Consider the following 19,008-nt stretch of genomic DNA (forward strand, 5'->3'; position numbering starts at 1 on the left):
TTGGAAGATGCCGCAAAAGACAGGTTGGGCTGGAGAAATCTTGTCCAAAAGGGTGCTGCGCTGTATAACGTTGACCTCTGCCAGGCTGCCCAAGTCAAACGCAGACTCAGAAAGGAGAGATTAACGTCCAAGCAGGCCAGACCCAAATCTACTACTGCTACATTCCCTTGTCCATATTGTACAAGAATAATCGGGTCCAGAATTGGCCTCTATGCCCATCTAAAGACCCACAAGGACTAAGAAGGAGGACAGTCATACTTGACTATGAGTGACCGCCGATGATGATGATGATGATTACAGGACTCATTCACAGTTTTGTGCTGATCAGTTCTTTTTAGATAAACACTGATCTGACAGTGATCTGAGAGTGACAGCTGTGGTCTGACAGTGAATGCACTAATAGTGGAGGGGTCCATGTCAGTGATTGTGTAGTCGGCTACACTAGCTCCAAGAGCTGAGCAGTATGTGAATCTCCCTAAAGAGTCCCCTCTGGTCCTACCGTTATATACCGAATATACAGACCTGAGGATCGACAGAGGTGCACTAGTTCCCTACCATTTCTGTCCAGGACGTGGTCAGGACAATTTCTTTGAGTAGCGATGGTGTTCGTGTGAATGGGGGTTTGTTCGAATATGTATTTATTGCCAGTAGAATTGATAACGTCACTCTCTGCTCCTGTTCTGGCGTTTAGATCTCCAATCAGCATGACATTACCCTGGGCCTGGAAATGTCTGATCTCATGATGAAGATTGTCAAACAAATTGTCCTCATAGTATGGAGATTCTATAGGGGGGGTATACGCTGCACATATGTATAACACATTTTCACAGTCAGTAATGTGTTTATTTAATTTTAGCCAAATGAGGGCAGTAAAAGTTCTCTATAATGTGTGGGACAGTGAGTGTCAGTGCTATCTTTACACCATGTTTCTAATAATATAATGTCTACATCAGAGATATTCGGTAAGAAGTCGACGTTTGTGCTTTTAAAACCAAATGTTGAGGAGTATAGTCCTTGGATGTTCCAAGAGCTAATGGTAAGGGATCTCATCTAAAATTAAACTGGTATTCATTGACTATTAGTAGATATGTACATCAGAAAGCAACAGTTACAGTATGAATAGTATAAAAAGATAATAATAATAATAATAATAATAATAATAATAATAATAATAATAATAATAATAATTAGAAAAGTAATAACATTTAGAGTTCCGTTTAGTTTATCCAACGATTCTGCAGGTAAGCTGGAGTAGTTGTCTCTTCAAAGGCTGGATGGTCTGTTTGTTTCCCATTGGATACCATCTGGGCATAAGAGGGCTGTTGGCAGGGTTGTGGGGATGCCTGTGTTGTGCGTAGCATCACTTGGCAGGGGTCTCCTGTAAGGGTTGATCAGGCTTCTGCTGGATGCAGTGTTGCTGGGCGTGGTTCTGCTGGGTGCAGTGATGCTGGCCGTGGTTCTGCTGGGTGCAGTGTTGCTGTGCCGGGCTCTACTGTTTGTAGAGTTGTTCTGTGAGGTTCTGCTGGGTGTTGCAGTGTTTGGTGGGATTCTCTCTTAAGTTGCACTCTGTTCTCTGGATGGTAGTCTGTGCGACTGATTACATGCTTGTGCTGCTGGTATTCTGGTTGTCTTCTGACTGGATAAGGTGCTGGGAACCAAGGGTTAGGCATAGCTGCTCCCAGGTCATATGCTAACATCTAAGTATTGTTTCCTGAGTCTCTTTCTCGTGCTGAGTTAGTTCAGTTTTTAGTTCTAGAATAATGTCGTTTTCAGCAAGTTTGTTTTCTTTCATTTCCACTATCTCGACTTCTAGGAGGGAGAGGCAGTCCTGAATACGTCTGACTGTTGTAGGTGTTCTGGGTGAGACTGTACTGGTACCAGTTGGGTCTGTTAGCACGGTCCTGGGGCCTGTGTGTGGGTTCTGCGTTCTGCTGTAGGGGGTGGAGTAGATTTATTCTTTTCCACAAGTGACTTCAGTCTTTGAAAGTCCTGTTCAGATTTTTCAAGATTTGTTTCTGACCCTTCAATCATGATTGTTCCAGTTGTGTAAATATTAATGTTGAATTTAGGTGAGCCGCCAACGTAGAGCTGCCTCATCATTTTAGTGCTACACATTTTAAAGTGCTTATTGTCAGCAAGGAGAGTTGAACACCAAACATCTGGGTGTTCTGTGTAAAACAGTAGGTCAGCTTTAGCTTCTCTCTGGGTGGTCTATTAAGATTTCTGCCTTGTATTTCTTCTTTTTGTTGTCACCGTTGGCGTCTTCTGGGTATCTGATAGCTAAGGAGCCGAGGCTTTGTCCACTGAGCTGCCCCAGCAGTGTGTCCAGTCTGTCCATTTGTAACTGACAGAGAATCTATCCGGCTCACAAAGGTTCTATCTGAGCTGAGTGAGGACCAGCAGTGCTGAAAGTGTTTAAACTTTTTAAAAGCTTCTGTAAAGGAGTGACGAAGGAAGCTTACCCCTTTATCAGTCAGTCTGGTCTGTTGTTTGTGTTCTGTCTTCTAGGTTTGGTCCAGGCCTTTTCCTGTTCTTCCCCTGTTGAGCATTTTTCTGTTGTTCTGGTTTAAATGTGCTGTGAGATGCAGGCCCAGGCCCAGGCCCAGGTTGATAGCTGGATCTTGTTAGATCAGTTTCTCCCTTTTCTGCTGGTCTGTGGATCCTCAAAATTAGTCTAAATATTCCTGGTATGTTGAGGTTGAGTTTAGACTATAGTTTGCTGTTGTATAAACAACCAACAAAAATGTTTACAGTTTTAGGAGCTCATATTCTTTGCTGCTGTTACTGCTGCTTAGAATTTAGAACCTCCCTCCCTCTCTCTCTCCATCTCTATCACACTCCCCCTCTCTCTCTCTCTCTCTCCATCACACTCCCTCTCTCTCTCTTGTTCTCCCTCCATCTCTCTCTCTCTCTCTCTCTCTCTCTCTCTCTCTCTCACTCACTCACTCCCTCCCTCTCTCTCTCCCTCCCTCTCCCTCTGTCTCCCCATCCCTTCCCTCTCCATCTCTCTCCATCTCTCTCCCTCCCTCTCTCCCTCTCTCTCCCTCTGTCTCCCCATCCCTTCCCTCTCCATCTCTCTCCCTCCCTCTCTCTCTCTCACTCCCTCACTCTCTCTCCCTCCCTCTCTCTCTCCCTCTCTCTCCCTCTCTCTCTCACACTCCCTCCCTCCCTCTCTCTCTCCCTCTCTCTCCCTCTCTCTCCCTCTGTCTCCATCTCTCTCCCTCTGTCTCCATCTCTCTCCCTCCCTCTCTATCACACTTCCTCCCTCTCTCTCCCCTCTCCATCTCTCTCCATCTCTCTGCCTCCCTCTCTCTCCCCCTCCCTCTCTCTCCCTCCCTCTCTCTCTCTCTCTCTCCATCTCTCTCCCTCCCTCTCTCCCACTCCCTCCCTTTCTCTCTCCCTCTCTCTATCACACTCCCTCCCTCTCTCTCTCTTGTTCTCCCTTCATCTCTCTCTCTCCATTTCTCTCCCTCCCTCTCTCCTTCCCTCTCTCCCTCCCTCTCTCTCTCCTTCACTCCCTCTCTCCCTCCATCTCTCTCCATCTCTCTCCCTCTGTCTCCATCTCTCTCCCTCTGTCTCCATCTCTCTCCATCCCTTCTTTTCTCTCTCCCTCTCTCTCTATCACACTTCCTCCCTCTCTCTTTCTTGTTCTCCCTCCCTCTCTCTCCCTTCCTCTCTCTCACTCCCCCTCCCTCTCTCTCCATCTCTCTCCCTCCCTCTCTCTCTCCATCTCTCTCCCTCCCTCTCTCCCACTCCCTCCCTTTCTCTCTCCCTCTCTCTATCACACTCCCTCCCCCTCTCTCTCTTGTTCTCCCTTCATCTCTCTCTCTCCATTTCTCTCCCTCTCTCTCCCTCCCTCTCTCTCCCCCTCCCTCTCTCTCCATCTCTCTCCCTCCCTCTCTCTCTCCATCTCTCTCCCTCCCTCTCTCCCACTCCCTCCCTTTCTCTCTCCCTCTCTCTATCACACTCCCTCCCTCTCTCTCTCTTGTTCTCCCTTCATCTCTCTCTCTCCATTTCTCTCCCTCTCCCTCCCTCTCCCTCCCTCTCTCCTTCCCTCTCTCCCTCCCTCTGTCTCCCTCTCTCTCCCTCTCTCTCTTTCCATCTCTCTTCCTCCCTTTCTCTCTCCCTCTCTCTCTCTCCCTCTCTCCCTCCCTCTCTCTCTCTCTCTCTCCCTCTCTCTCTCCCTCTCTCTCTCCCTCTCTCTCCCTCTCTCTCTCCCTCTCTCTCTCTCTCCCTCTCTCTCTCCCTCTCTCTTGTTCTCCCTTCATCCCTCTCTCCATCTCTCTCCCTCCCTCTCTCCAACTCAGTCCCTAACTCTCTCCATCTGTCCCTCTCTCTCTCTCTCTCTCTCTCTCCCCCCCTCTCCATCTCTCTCCCTCCCTCTCTCCAACTCAGTCCCTAACTCTCTCCATCTGTCCCTCTCTCTCTCTCTCTCTCTCTCTCCCCCCCTCTCCATCTCTCTTCCTCCCTCTCTCTCGCTCACACCCCCCCTCTCCTTCTCCCTCCCTCTCCCTCTCTCCCTTTTTTTAAATGAACAACTTATTTACTCTTACCTGAATAATGTCCTTTATTATTCATTACTTATTCATCTACTATCATTACAATAACAGAATTCTTACTGAAGTAAGGATTTTCAGTACTCCTGGTAATCAGACACTGATCGTTAACTGGGCTTGAATGATTCTATGAGAGTGTATGGGGAGCGTAGAAGATTAAGCACCCCTAATCCAGCCTGTCTCTTTTCTCTCTGGCTCTGCTAGAAGAGTGCAGCCCCCTCACTGTCCGCCTCTCTGTCATTATGTGACTAATAGTGAATAGCACGCATCCTCACAGCCGCATCAAAGGAAGCGAAACCTACAAATTAATTCAAACAAACCGGCCTCCGCCAGGCTTCTCCAGCTCTTTACACCAGCGCTCTGAAATCACCAGGAAAGCACAGCACAGCTTTTGTTCTCGAAATGCTCAACGCCACAATTAGAAACACAGAAAGGCATATTTACATTCTCAACACTTGCAAAGGCACATTTTACTTCTGCAATTCTCTGTATCTCTGTGGAACAGTCTAAACAGTGGCTGCTGCGCCGCTGTCTGGATGTCTGGATGTCGCACTGTCTGCGTGGTCGGATGGACTGTAGTGCAGCGGCTGACAGAGAGCAAATAAAGCGAGCCGCATTAGGCGGTTATGGGAAGTCATATCTGCAAAGGCTACAGGACACTATAAATGTTTAATAAGCTCGCTCAAGGTCGCAGCTGATTAGCTTAAAGAAAATCATTTCGCATCGAAAATGTCTAAAAGCAATAACTTCATCAGTGCATGGTGGCCTGTGAGTCTGATCCACGTCTGTAGTTTACTGTATTGTAGTTTACTGTATTGTATTGTATTGTACAGCACAGAGTTCTGTGTTCAGCTCTGTTCCTTTACTCTCTGTATCTACAGTGACTTTGTTTCTAGTAGTATCTGAGCTCAGGACCGTCTTTCTCTCTAACCTACTGGTTTCTCTAGACAGACAAAGCGCTTCTTGTAAGTCCCTCTGGATCAGAGCATCTGCTGAATGCTGTAAATGTAAATGTAAATCTAAATCTAAATGAAAACACGTTATTACATGATAGTTACTGGTGCTGATTAAAGATGTAGAGAAATGCTAAAGGTATTAAAACGGTAGACATACTGTAAGGTTACACATTTCCTACAGGAAACGAATAAATATGACATTTTTCTCTTTATATTAACATCAGTTTTCATTTAACATACTGGACAAACTAAAACTTTAAATATAAAATCTGCCATAACTTTTACACAGGCTACATTTTACATTAAAATGTGAAATGGTTTTTAAAAAATCCAATATTTTTTTGTACAAAATTTTAAAAAAAGTAAAATTTTCAAGTAAAATAAATTGAAAGTAAAAATGTTCTAATCTGAAATGAAGGCCTCGGCTCTCTGATGATTTGATGGGCAGAGTACAGTCATATGCAAAAGTTTGGCCATTTGGCCTCTGAAAGGATGTTTTTGGGTGTGCACCAGATACTATCAGGTGAGCACCATGTAATATCTGAGCACCAGATACTATCAAGACAGTACCACATACCATCAGATTAGCACCAAATACTATCAGGTGAGCATCTGGGCATTATATACTATCAGGTGAGCACCATGTAGTATCTGGGCACCAGACACTATCAAGATGAGCACTAGATACTATAAAGTGAATACCAGATACCATCAGTTTAGCACAAGATACTATCAGGTGAGCACTATGTAGCATCTGGGTACCAGGTACTATCAAGATGAGCACCAGACACAAGGTGCTCATCTGATATTATCTTGCTCACCTGATAGTATCTTGTGCTCACCTGATAGTATCAGGCGCACACCTGACGGTACATTTGTTTTTCTTGAGGTTTGATGTAAAACATTGTGTTTTCCATTGTTAAACTCAAGTCATTTTTACTTGAATAAATCATGTAAAATGTGTTTTACCACACAAAGTATTTATTTTTTGGCAGTGCACAATAATTCGTACTAAAAACATAAAGTTAGGTGTACCCAAACTTTTCAAAGGAAGCACAGGTTTCCTTCAATGTCATTAAGTCTTCTAACTAGAAAAGGCCTCCAACAAACACATGAAAGCTCAGATCATCTTGACTGATGCCATGGGTGATGTTCTGCTGAAAGCATTAGTTTGCCCCCATGTGGCTGCTTGTGGAAGTTCAGCACCCAAAAACAACAGTGCACAAAGCCACAGAACAATTTCTCACACAGCCTCCACAACAGTGCCTCGCCTCAGCAGCAGAGACTCTCTACAGGCCTGTCTGCGGCACTGAGAATAACACTGCACTGTTCTGATGTGCAGTTGGAAGCCATCTGAAAAAATGGCGTGAGAAATATGACGAATTACCAGCAGAACAGTGTGCAGCCTACGATGAGGCAGATCTGCTACAGAATAGCAACACAACTTCTAAAGAAAGTGAAGTGAGGTTGAGCAGACAGTCTTGTTTTTAGGGCAGACTGATAAGATGAGGAGGGTGTCGCTGTGTTGTTGGTTAAAAAGGTTAGCAGTCAGGAAGTGGTTTGAAACCGTCGAGTTTGCAGAAATGGTGCACAGATAAAAGCACAACACTCAACTACCTAAAGGTCAACAAAAATGTGAGTGATTCTTTCTTTTGCAGAATAATCTAAAGCAGGCGTGCCCTGAATTTTGTCTTGGGGGGGCAAGAGCCAAAAAGAGCAGACAGCAATCGTTACAATTAAAGGGGGAAGGTACGTTTCACATCAAATGTACAACCCCAATTCCAATGAAGTTGGGACGTTGTGTAAAACATAAATAAAAACAGAATACGATAATCTGCAAATCCACTTCAACCTATATTCAATTGAATACACTACAAAGACAAGATATTTAATGTTCAAATGGATAAATTTTATTGTTTTTTGCAAATATTCACTCATTTTGAATTTGATGCCTGTAACATGTTCCAAAGAAGTTGGGACAGGGGCGTGTTTACCACTGTGTTACATCACCTTTCCTTTTAACAACACTCAATAAGCGTTTGGGAACTGAGGACACTAATTGTTGAAGCTTTGTAGGTGGAATTCTTTCCCATTCTTGCTTGATGTACAACTTCAGCTGCTCAGCAGTCCGGGGTCTCCGTTGTCGTATTTTGTGCTTCATAATGCGCCACACATTTTCAATGGGAGACGGTCTGGACTGCAGGCAGGCCAGTCTAGTACCCGCACTCTTTTACTACAAAGCCACGCTGTTGTAACACGTGCAGAATGTGGCTCGGCATCGTCTTGCTGAAATAAGCAGGACGTCCCTGAAAAAGACGCTGCTTGGATGGCAGCAGATGTTGCTCCAAAACCTGTATGTACCTTTCAGCATTAATGGTGCCTTCATGGATGTGCAAGTTACCCCTGCCATGGGCACTAACAGCCCCCCACACCATCAGAGATGCTGGCTTTTGAACTTTGCGCTGATAACAATCCGGACAGTCCTTTTCCTCTTTGGCCCGGAGGACACGACGTCCATGATTTCCAAAAACTGTCAAATATGGACTCGTCAGACCACAGGACACTTTTCCACTCTGCGTCAGTCCATCTCAGATGAGCTCGGGCCCAGAGAAGCCGGCGGTGTTTCTGGGTGGTGTTGATATGTGGCTTCGCTTTGCATGGCAGAGTTTTAACTTGCACTTGTAGATGGAGCGACGAACTGAGTTCACTGACAGTGGTTTTCTGAAGTGTTCCTGAGCCCATGTGGGAATATCCGTTACAGAATGATGTGGGTTTTTAATGCAGTGCCACCTGAGGGATCAAAGGTTATGGGCATTGTGTTGGTTTTCTGCCTTGCTGCTTCCCTGCAGAGATTTCTCCAGATTCTCTGAATCTTTTGATGATCTTATGGACTGTACAGTCAAGTTTTGAGAATGATACAAATATTAATTTTTACAAAGTCTACTGCTTCAGTTTTTATAATGGCAATTTGCATATACTCCAGAATGTTATAAAGAGTGATCAGCTTAACAGCAATTAATTGCAAAGTCAATATTTGCCTAGAAAATGAACTTTATCCCCCAAAACACATTTCAACTTCATTGCAGCCCTGCCTTAAAAGGACCAGCTAACATCGTTTCATTGATTGCTCCATTAACACAGGTGTGGGTGTTGATGAGGACAGGGCTGGAGATCAATCTGTCATGATTAAGTAAGAACGACACCACTGGACACTTTAAAAGGAGGCTGGTGCTTGGCATCATTGTTTCTCTTCTGTTAACCATGGTTATCTCTAAAGAAACATCTCTAAAGAATCATTGCACTGCACAAAAATGGCCTAACAGGGAAGAGTATCGCAGCTAGAAAGATCGCACCTCAGTCAACAATCTATCGCATCATCAAGAACTTCAAGGAGAGAGGTTCCATTGTTGCCAAAAAGGCTCCAGGGCGCCCAAGAAAGACCAGCAAGCGCCAGGACCGTCTCTTAAAAGTGTTTCAGCTACGGGATCGGGCTACCAGCAGTGCAGAGCTTGCTCAGGAATGGCAGCACTGTGAGGCGGAGACTCTTGGAGCAAGGCCTGGTCTCAAGGAGGGCAGCAAAGAAGCCACTTCTCTCCAGAAAAAACATCAGGGACAGACTGATATTCTGCAAAAGGTACAGGGAGTGGACTGCTGAGGACTGGGGTAAAGTCATTTTCTCTGATGAATCCCATTTCCGATTGTTTGGGACATCTGGAAAACAGCTTGTTCGGAGAAGACGAGGTGAGCGCTACCACCAGTCTTGTCTCATGCCAACTGTAAAGCATCCTGAAACCATTCATGTGTGGGGTTGCTTCTCAGCCAAGGGAATCGGCTCTCTCGCAGTCTTGCCTAAAAACACAGCCATGAATAAAGAATGGTACCAGAATGTCCTCCGAGAGCCACTTCTCCCAACCGTCCAAGAGCAGTTTGGTGATCAACAATGCCTTTTCCAGCATGATGGAGCACCTTGCCATAAAGCAAAGGTGATAACTAAATGGCTCAGGGAACAAAACATAGAGATTTTGGGTCCATGGCCTGGAAACTCCCCAGATCTTAGTCCCATTGAGAACTTGTGGTCAATCATCAAGAGACGGGTGGACAAACAAAAACCTACAAATTCTGACAAAATGCAAGCATTGATTGTGCAAGAATGGACTGCTATCAGTCAGGATTTGGTCCAGAAGTTGACTGAGAGCATGCCTGGGAGAATTGCAGAGGTCCTGAATAAGAAGGGTCAACACTGCAAATATTGACTTGCTGCATTAACTCATTCTAACTGTCAATAAAAGCTTTTGTTGCTCATAATATGATTGCAATTATATTTCTGTATGTGATAAAAACATCTGACAAACACACATAAAAACCAGAGGGCAGCAGATCATGTGAAAATATAATATTTGTGTCATTCTCAAAACTTTTGGCCATGACTGTAGATGATGAAATCCCTAAATTCCTTGCAATTGCATGTTGAGAAACGTTGTTCTTAAACTGTTGGACTATTTGCTCATGCAGTTGTTCAAAGTGGTGAACCTCGCCCCGTCCTTGCTTGTGAACGACTGAGCCTTTCAGGGATGCTCCCTTTATACCCAATCATGACACTCACCTGTTTCCAATTAACCTGTTCACCTGTGGAATATTCCAAACAGGTGTTTTTTGAGCATTCCTCAACTTTCCCAGTCTTTTCTTGCCCCTGTCCCAACTTCTTTGGAACGTGTTGCAGGCATCAAATTGAAAATGAGTGAATATTTGCAAAAAACAATAAAGTTTATCCATTTGAACATTAAATATCTTGTCTTTGTAGTGTATTCAATTGAATATAGGTTGAACAGGATTTTCAAATCCTCATATTCTGTTTTTATTTATGTTTTATACAACGTCCCAACTTCATTGGAATTGGGGTCGTATTTTATAACTTTACACTATGTTTTGCTACTAAAATACTCATTTTTAGTTCATTTTCACTTATTAAGACATAGAATACAGTACAATTTGCGGCACGTTGTTTAATTCATAAATTAAATTCAGCTTTAAAATCTGTTTGTGGGGTTTGTGGAGTCACACTTTGGGTAGCACCCTTAACAGAGCCAAACAGTTCATCAGCCAAGACAATTTTGGTGATTTATTTTTCCAATTTCTACGTATTAACTGAATACAACGTGAAATAAATGTATAAAAAATGTATATTTTTAAAATAAAATTCTATACAATTAGACATAACTTCTGCACAGGCCACATTTAAGCTTATTTAGATGTTAATGTAAGCAAATAAAGAGTAATTATGCATTAAATTGTGTGCTCGCTATAGATGATGTTAACATAAATCAGGTTGAAAATCAACCTGTCATCTGTCCAGGCGTGCCCAAACTTTTGCACACGACTGTATATTAGCCTGGCAGCTCTAGAGCAAACTTCAGTTGCCAAACATGTCTGGGCTGGTTGACTCGGAATTAGGGATTTTGGTAAACCTGAGGGTCCGCTCACGATCTTCACTAACCAAACAGAACAACAGGTGACTGTTGAGTTCTGCTGCCATCGGTGCACTGACAGACGGAACTTTCTTGATATTATCTGTCATGGTCTACTGACAACAACAACATTTGGTCACAGCGTCTGCGATGTGAATAGAAGCCTCATTTCTAGTGGTTTCAGACTGTGGCTTGAGGAAGATGCGTCATGCAGCTACACTATATTTAACTGCTCAGCCCTCACAGCACTGCCTTTCCCGTAAAGCTCATAGCCACAAATGTGCATCAGGAATCTATGATGTGCAAACAAAACAAGGTCTGTAAAAGAACTGGCATGCAGTGTCACCAAGGAAAGGAAGACATGATCTGCAGATTACTTCAGATGTACACTTGGACCTGTTACTGCACGATTAAAATGAATGAACATCTAAATAACCTCACATTAATAATACCTATATAGCCCAATGGCTCATGCTATGAAAAAGACAAAGCCTTTAAATATCTTTACCCAAAAAGTACACTTTTATACTCAGGTGTAATCGTGGGGAACCTACTTTTGACCCAGTTCCAGTTTAGCTGTTCACATTTAGCAACTAGTTTAAGCTGAATTTCATTCGGTTTGACTGGTGACAGCATTTGAACTATGTTGCTGTTGCTGACACAGAACGTGCAGCTGTTCGGTCTTAAACACTGTCGTAACAATATCCACGATATGATCAACGCAAGCATAATGTGTGGTATTTTATCACGATTATGATCATCATATTGCCCTATATGACACTACTGTTTCACCGTAGTTATGTTCAGCATGCTACACACTGAGCTGACAGTTTATCAGGTACATTTTAGGTGCACTAAGATTACCTAATGAGCTGGTGTACACAAGAGTTGGGTGTTTAATAAGTATACCAGTATGTACCTAATCCACGGAAATGCTGACGTTTAATTCAAGTGTATGATGTAGTTAGTATTGAACAATATCAGATAAGTTGTACTATTGACTTTTAACATCTGACCAAAAAAAAGACTAAAATCTGAGTTTTTCTAAAATATACACCACTTACACCACAGTTTCACACTGTATGTACAAAATGACAATCGACAAAATGCTATTTTATTAGATTGTATGTTTGAGTAACACTGCGGATACTGACTGCCTCTTTGTGATGCTTAAAGCTATGAGCATCCAAATTCATCAGAAAAATAAAAAGGGGGCTAACTGTGACTTTCTGTATCTTGGAATAAGATTTAATAATAATAATAATAAACTATTTAAATTTTATTTAAGACATTTTACAATAGAAGTAAATAGTACAATAACACGGGCATTTCTACAATTTAAACTAAAAAAACAGGCATGAAAACGTTTTTCAAATAAAAACAAAACGATGAGACTGAAACTCAGCACAAGTAAAAAATCAGAAAGACAAAATCATAGTTGACATCAACTTTTTGTGGTTTAGTCTTATTTTGAGCTTCAAAGTTGTGGGACACCATTTGCCTCTACAATGGCGCAACAACCCCTACATCAAATAAACTTCCAAGTCAATATATATATACTGTATGTATACTGACTGCCTCCAAAACGTACTTGGAGATGTTTTAACCATTTAAACTATTGGTAAACTCTATTAAAGTTTTACTTTTTGGTTACTTCATAAATTGCTTAACGAAATATTTGTTTCTGAGAAAAAACACCTTCAGCCCAAGCTCAAGCTGATGCAAGAGGGTTTTACAAAACGCTGAGGTCAGCACGTCAAAGTCTGTGGTTTTTCTAACAACAGTGTTGGTGTGTTTGAGTTCATTGATGGAATAGAGTGTATAAAGGCATTTAGGATGAAGACCTGCAGAAAAACTCAATGTAATATGCCGGGACTCAGCGTAATATGAAAGTGCAGCATCAACCAGCATGAATGCAGCAGATATAAGCCATCCTACCTGAGCATGCTGCCCGTAATCTGTTGAAGATCCTGGACGTGAAGCCAGAGGCGTCGCTCTGAGAGCGCCATCTGTACGTGGGACATCCTGCAGAGAAGGGCTGCACATCAGGAAAACTGTCTTCACTGCTCATAGTGCAGGAACTCTGTGAGCACTACCCACAGAGACAGAGAGAGAGAGAGAGAGAGAGAGAGAGAGAGAGAGAGAGAGAGAGAGAGAGAGAGAGAGAGAGAGAGAGAGAGCTGTCTTGTGCAGTGTGAGGTGTAAGAAGCCACCCACAAGGAACTCAGGGAAGTCCAGCTGTGCATGAGGGGGTTGGGCTTGAAGAGGAACTAAACAACCGAAACTTCATCCATTTTTCACAAGACTTTTACCCAGACAGCAGCAACAACTAGGCAAACTTTAAGGCCAAGAATGAATGAAACATCACTGATTCATTAAGAAATCTGTGGTCCTGGTTAAGCAGCCTGTGTTCAGACAAGCCGTCCAAACAGCCAATCCCAGCACAACAGATAAGATACTAGCATAAGAAAGCAGGTCAGTTGAGAAGGCGACCTACCAGCACTAGTTTGGCTTTGGTAACTCTTTTAACATCAATAATAACACAGCCTATCTTTCCTTTTTTAGTTAAGTTAGGTTTTATTTTTGAGATGAACAGAACACAAGCATCTTATTAGTCAGCCGACTTGACGACATTTGCAGTGACTAATTACTCACTTCTTCAAGGCCTCCTCCCTCAGTTTCTGCTTTCACACAAGCTCTTCTCCCTTTCTCACAAGTGCAAAAGCTGACGGGAGAGGGGTCTGCATTTTTTGCATCCTATGAATTTGAATGACAGCTTTTTAAAAATACTATTCCAGGCTCTCTGTTGTTTTGTTTGTTTGTTTTATTAAACCTCAGACACACTTGACTAAATGCAACAGTGGCCACGGACATCTCCACTCAGCTTTGAAAAGAACAAACTGTTGAAACAGAACATGATTCATTTCATTTCCCTGCACCTTCCTGTCGGCCACCTATGAAATCACTGTTCTCAACCACTCTGACATCACATTTTGGGTAAATATACTGCTTTGATGCAAAAGTGCTCTTCCTGTTTGTTTTTCAGCGCAAAGGTACAAAAGCCAGTTTGAAGCTCAGCATCAAGTGGATCAACACTGAGGTTAATGTGTAACTGAGGGGGTTAGTCATGATTCCACCCAGTTTTTTAAAACTCACAGCAGGTCTCAGTGCACCTCATTTCAGCCGCAGCACATCATTAGGTAAGTGAGCCCTGCAGAAACATCTCTTCTAGCTGATCTTTGCTGGTCTGAAATGCTGATGGCTGATGATTTATCAGATTCGTCTAAGATGATCAAGCTGGTCAGGCTGGTAGACCTGTTAGAGCAGGGCGTCTAGTGGTAACTGCAAAGGGTCAGTGAGGCTGCGGGTTTCCGACAGAGCAGAAACGCACTTGGTTCTGCTTGGTGAATCATTTGGTCTTATCGTCTAAGAGTTTGTCATCAGACGAGCTTCTGCACTGTTGGAATGACACTTGCAGCCATACCGGTGTTGTCTAAGCTGTGTTTGTTTTGTTTTTTAACTTGGCACACACTTTCACATATGTGTTATGAAGGTACAGGAAAATAATAATGACAGGATTCTGATGAATTGAAATTTGCAGTACTGTATATATATTATAGGCTTTATATTTTCTTGTGATTTACATATGTATGTATGTATTCACCCTTACATAAAAACATGAATTTATGTGTTTTAGAAAACTGGTTATTTTTTCCCCCACATGTTTTCATGTGTGATCAGATGTCGAAAAACATGGTCACATAAAAAAATGTTTGCTCACACATGGAAACATGATCACGTGAAAAAAGGTGATTACGTACAGTTTCAGGGCAGGACGTGTCATCTTATATTAATATATTATTCACATGATGTTGCATGTGTTTTACCCCCCCCGCCTATATATATTGTCACATATATACAGTTGTATATAACTGTTGTCAGAAGAAAACCTTGTATATAAACCTCTATATTGATTGTTTTTCAGTTTTTGGAATAATTTGAAAATGGACCAAAAGAAATGGCCTAAAATTACGTGGGGGGTGGGGGGGGTGGAGTCTAGTTCCATTGACTTACATTAAAAAGTAGTGTGTTTTTTCCTTCTCCTGTAAAGTCACCATTTTCGGACGCTGACAGTGTTTTTTCAAAATGTCTTCATTGCTCTCTCTGCTCAAATCCACAAATTCAGATGAAAATTTAAGAACTGAAAATGGAAATCCACTCCTCACAGTTCAGTGCTCCTGCAAATTGGTTAAGAATTCACTTCAATCAACATACTGTTTAAACCAACAGCATAGGAGTCATACTTGCCCTTTTGATTGTTTACTCTTGCATCTGAGCTTAGTGTCAGATGTGTGCTGCGAGGCTCTCTGCCCACTCAGCTGGGTCACTGCCCTCCAACACAGTTCACTAGCACAGACCCCTGTCTGCCATCAGGCAGATTGAACTGGTCTACAATGTGTTTGAATGGGAGTGATGTATGCAAGACCCACTTGGAGGTCTTCATATCAATCTATGTTCTAAGTCCACAATGTAGCTTCATGAAAGTTTTGGCTCCATGTCAACTATGCTGTCTTAACCTTTAGGTGTACGCTGAGGGTTTTGTCAAACAAGCAAACGAAGATGAATGCAGTGCTGCTGTCTCTTGTAATGATCTCCTGTCTTGCCAAAGGAATGGCCAACAGGGTCTACGTCCATCCCTTCTCCCTCTTCAGCTTTGACAACATTAGCTGTGAGGTCATCCAAAGTAAGGACCCTAAACCTCTGGAGACTATCGACCATCTGACTCCCCTCCAAGACAGCATTCAGCCGGACCCTCGACCTGGCACTGGCCCTGAAATCTTGAAGAATCTCACCCAGCGGACCGCTGTGCTGGCAGAACTGCAGAACTTTCTGGGCCTGAGGATGTATCAGAACCTCAGCCGCAAGCAAGAGCATGCCAATGTCCTGCTCTCTCCTTACAATGCCTTTGGTGCCCTCGTGACTTTGCACCTTGGGGCATCTAAAAAAACGGCTGTTCACTATCAAGCGTTGCTTGGACTCAACTGGGACTCTGGTAAAACCGATTGTGTTTACCTCATAGATGCCCACACAGTGTTGCGCACGCTTCAGGCCATCAACTCGCTAATAGACGGCCCTCGAGATGAGCTCAGGACCCTGGTTTGGACCTTTGTACGCAGCGATGCGGACCTCTCCAAAGACTTTGTGCGTGGGATGCAGGAGTTTTCAGATGCTTCTTTCGTTCGAGCGGTGGACTTCTCTCAGCCCAAAGAGGCCGAGGCTCAGGTCAACTCCTTCATCCAGAAAACATCAGACAGCAAGATCAAGAGCCTCTTTACAGATATCAACCAGACAACAGACCTACTGTTTGCAAGCTCTGTACATTTTAAAGGTGTGTGGTTAATGTGCTTTAATCTTTTATCATCTCATCATATCATGCGCTTCTTTGCTGATTAAACATCTAACACTTCTTAAACATCATCATTCTTAGGCAACTGGGGAACTGCTTTTCAGCCAGAGGTGACTACCATGCAAGACTTCAAGGTGGATGAGACGTCCACTGTAAAAGTACCTCTAATGACACACACTGGTAACTACATGCATCTCAATGACCCCGGCAGGAAGTGCTCTGTAGTAAAACTCAGCCTTAGCAAGCGGACTTACATGCTTCTAGTGCTTCCACATGAGGGAGCCAGACTGCAAGACATTGAAAATCAACTGCTGACTAACGTCATATCTACATGGAATAATCATCTAAAGAAGCGGTGAGTAGCTTAGGGCACTTCTTTGAATTGGCTTTTTTCCTTACTACCCTAATACTGGAAGAAACTAAAATCAGCTGAATAGGAGTCCAATAGTCACGCTCACGCCAGAGAGCTTGGCCTTCAAACATGTACGGCAGCAGCCACAGATCAATAATTCCATAGATGGTCTGTTGGGTACATCCACAACAGAGGGACCCTGTGACTACCAGTTCTGGGTTAGGGTTTTCTTGTGAATTTTCAAATCGCAAGAGCTGCAATTTTAATTGTAACCTTCATTACCAATAACATTGGCTTAACAAGTTGTAAGTGAATTTGGCCTTTAGAGTTAAATCAATCAAAAGCAATCAAACATCCTTCTGCTGTGTACAGAACAACGTACATGACAGCCTGCACACGAAGTTCAGTGTTTAAACCTCAAGCCAGATAAAGTGGACATGCTGGTGTTCTTGGCCCAGAAAAAGGCCTTGACCTTCACGTGGAATTCCAACATTTTTGCGTAAATCAATCGTTGAGATGTAAGCAAAGTCAGTCAGAGTGGTTTGATGTGAAGTGGTTCATTGTGGAGAAGTTTACTGATTTCTTTCTTTACAGTGGTGGTGATGATAGGAACCAGGGGTCATAATGTCAAACACAAATACAGTCATTTTATCTCCTATCAAAAACATACACATGCCCTCTAAGATTTTATGTGTAATGTTAATAATGGTAATACAAAACAAAACAAAGTTTCTTTGGGTACTATCTTGTCACTGCCGTTAATGGATTTAAAAATAAAAATAAAAAAAAGTTTCAGGCCAAAATCTTATTTCAAAACTGAGTACAACAATGTCTCGGGCATCAGGCAGTGTATTCATAACCATTTCATGTTTATAAAAAAAAACAAAAAAAAAAAAACAACTTTCAATAAAGGAAGCTTTGAGGTATTAAATGCTTTAGACACCCGTACCCATCACGTCTGACCACCTCCTCTGAGCAATTCTGGCTTTAAAAGGTTCCTTAGAGTGGAGTATTTCACTCTGAACGTCTAAATGATTGTTATACAGAAATATTTTTCAAAATCTGTAAATTCCACTTTAATTTTCCCATGTATTTAGACAAAATAATCACAATGTAAAACATCACAATATTGGTCCATAGATTACAATCAGATTCTCCAAATCTTTCAGCCCTATTTGTGACTCATGTTTACATAAATCTGTTTGTTCCCCCCCCCCAACCACAGATACCTGGAACTGTCCCTGCCAAAATTCTCAATGACAGCTGTGACTGACCTGAGATCAGTGCTATCTGACATGGCTGTTGAAAAATACCTGCTGGGCTCTGATGCCAGCTTTGAGAGACTCAGCAGGAAGAAGAATTTCACAGTTGATAAGGTAAAATCGCACCTTTAGTGGGAAATAAAAACAACGGACTTTAATCAGAGCTAATGTTATTTCAAATCTGAAATGGAAAAATACTATTTTTAAAGCTTCTTTACGTTTGTGTGTCTGACAGGTGTTCAACAAGGTGATTTTTGAGATGACAGAAGAAGGAGCAAAGGTTCAGAACAAGTCTGAGGATGATGAGAGAGTTCCCCTCAAAGTCACCGTCAACAGACCCTTCTTTTTTGCCATTGTAGAAGGCAACTCCAACGCCATACTGATGCTCGGAAAGATAAGGAATCCAACTGTGTAAAGTAAATCACAGCTGCAACGTATTTATGAAAAATATGGCTGCTTTTTATGTTTAATATCTGCTTTAAACTCCTTACAATCAAATAGGAGGTAGGGGTGGGCGATATAGCAGAAATATAACATGCTACTTTTTCTTTCATTACATTTGTAAGTTGGAACAGACGATAAAGCCAGAGTAGCGTCACACCGATGCTTTTCACAAGAAGTGGCGCTCGGCATGGTTTGGATATCACGTTCAGGACACCCGCGAATGTAGAAGGTTGTCTCGTGTGTTTGTGTGGCAGGAGTTTACAGATTACAGTACTTAAAATAATTTGCTTACTTGTGGGTTTTTCAGTGTGGTACACCTGCCTAAAGTATTCCTTTAGAAGTGACAATGTAAGGATTGTATATTTTGCAGTACCAACGAGTTTCTGTTTGACGTTAAATGCTCTGTACAGCAAAATTGTTTAATTAAAAGTCCGAGAACCTCTTTTCAAAGTGATCTTCCTTACTGACCCACGTACAACACAAATTTATACAGTGAATGCAGGGGAGACAGAAATTCAAAAGGATGTAAAACTGCAAAGCTTTGAAGTGTATTTGCAAAAACAGTC

At 42.5% G+C, this 19,008-nt stretch overlaps 2 protein-coding genes across 5 annotated transcripts in view; one reads left to right on the top strand and one right to left on the bottom strand.

Annotated features, from left to right (window-relative positions):
• phactr2 (phosphatase and actin regulator 2) overlaps window positions 1-13,074 on the bottom strand; it is a 68,077-nt gene extending 55,003 nt beyond the window's left edge. For all 3 annotated transcript variants that reach the window (XR_001858394.2, XM_017710139.2, XM_017710135.2), the window contains exon 1: window positions 12,916-13,074. Coding sequence is in view for 2 of the 3 variants with exons in the window: in XM_017710139.2 (XP_017565628.1) it covers window positions 12,916-13,048 (133 nt within the window). In the remaining variant the exon portion in view is untranslated. The remainder of the gene's footprint in view (window positions 1-12,915) is intronic.
• A 988-nt stretch (window positions 13,075-14,062) lies between these two features.
• On the top strand, window positions 14,063-18,892 carry agt (angiotensinogen). 2 transcript variants are annotated; one of them, XM_017710140.2, is made up of 5 exons: window positions 14,063-14,177; window positions 15,561-16,366; window positions 16,466-16,739; window positions 17,962-18,112; window positions 18,234-18,413. In XM_017710140.2, exons 2-5 carry the CDS (start codon window positions 15,598-15,600, stop codon window positions 18,411-18,413), a joined length of 1,374 nt encoding a protein of 457 aa, XP_017565629.1. In that variant the 5' UTR covers window positions 14,063-14,177; window positions 15,561-15,597. The 2 variants fall into 2 exon arrangements, with proteins under 2 accessions (XP_017565629.1, XP_037394281.1); XM_037538384.1 differs by lacking the exon at window positions 14,063-14,177 and having other exon boundaries at window positions 15,598-16,366; window positions 18,234-18,892.
• Window positions 18,893-19,008: the final 116 nt, after the last annotated feature.

The sequence above is a fragment of the Pygocentrus nattereri genome, chromosome 5 (genome assembly GCF_015220715.1).
Source record: "Pygocentrus nattereri isolate fPygNat1 chromosome 5, fPygNat1.pri, whole genome shotgun sequence".
Taxonomy (NCBI): domain Eukaryota; kingdom Metazoa; phylum Chordata; class Actinopteri; order Characiformes; family Serrasalmidae; genus Pygocentrus; species Pygocentrus nattereri.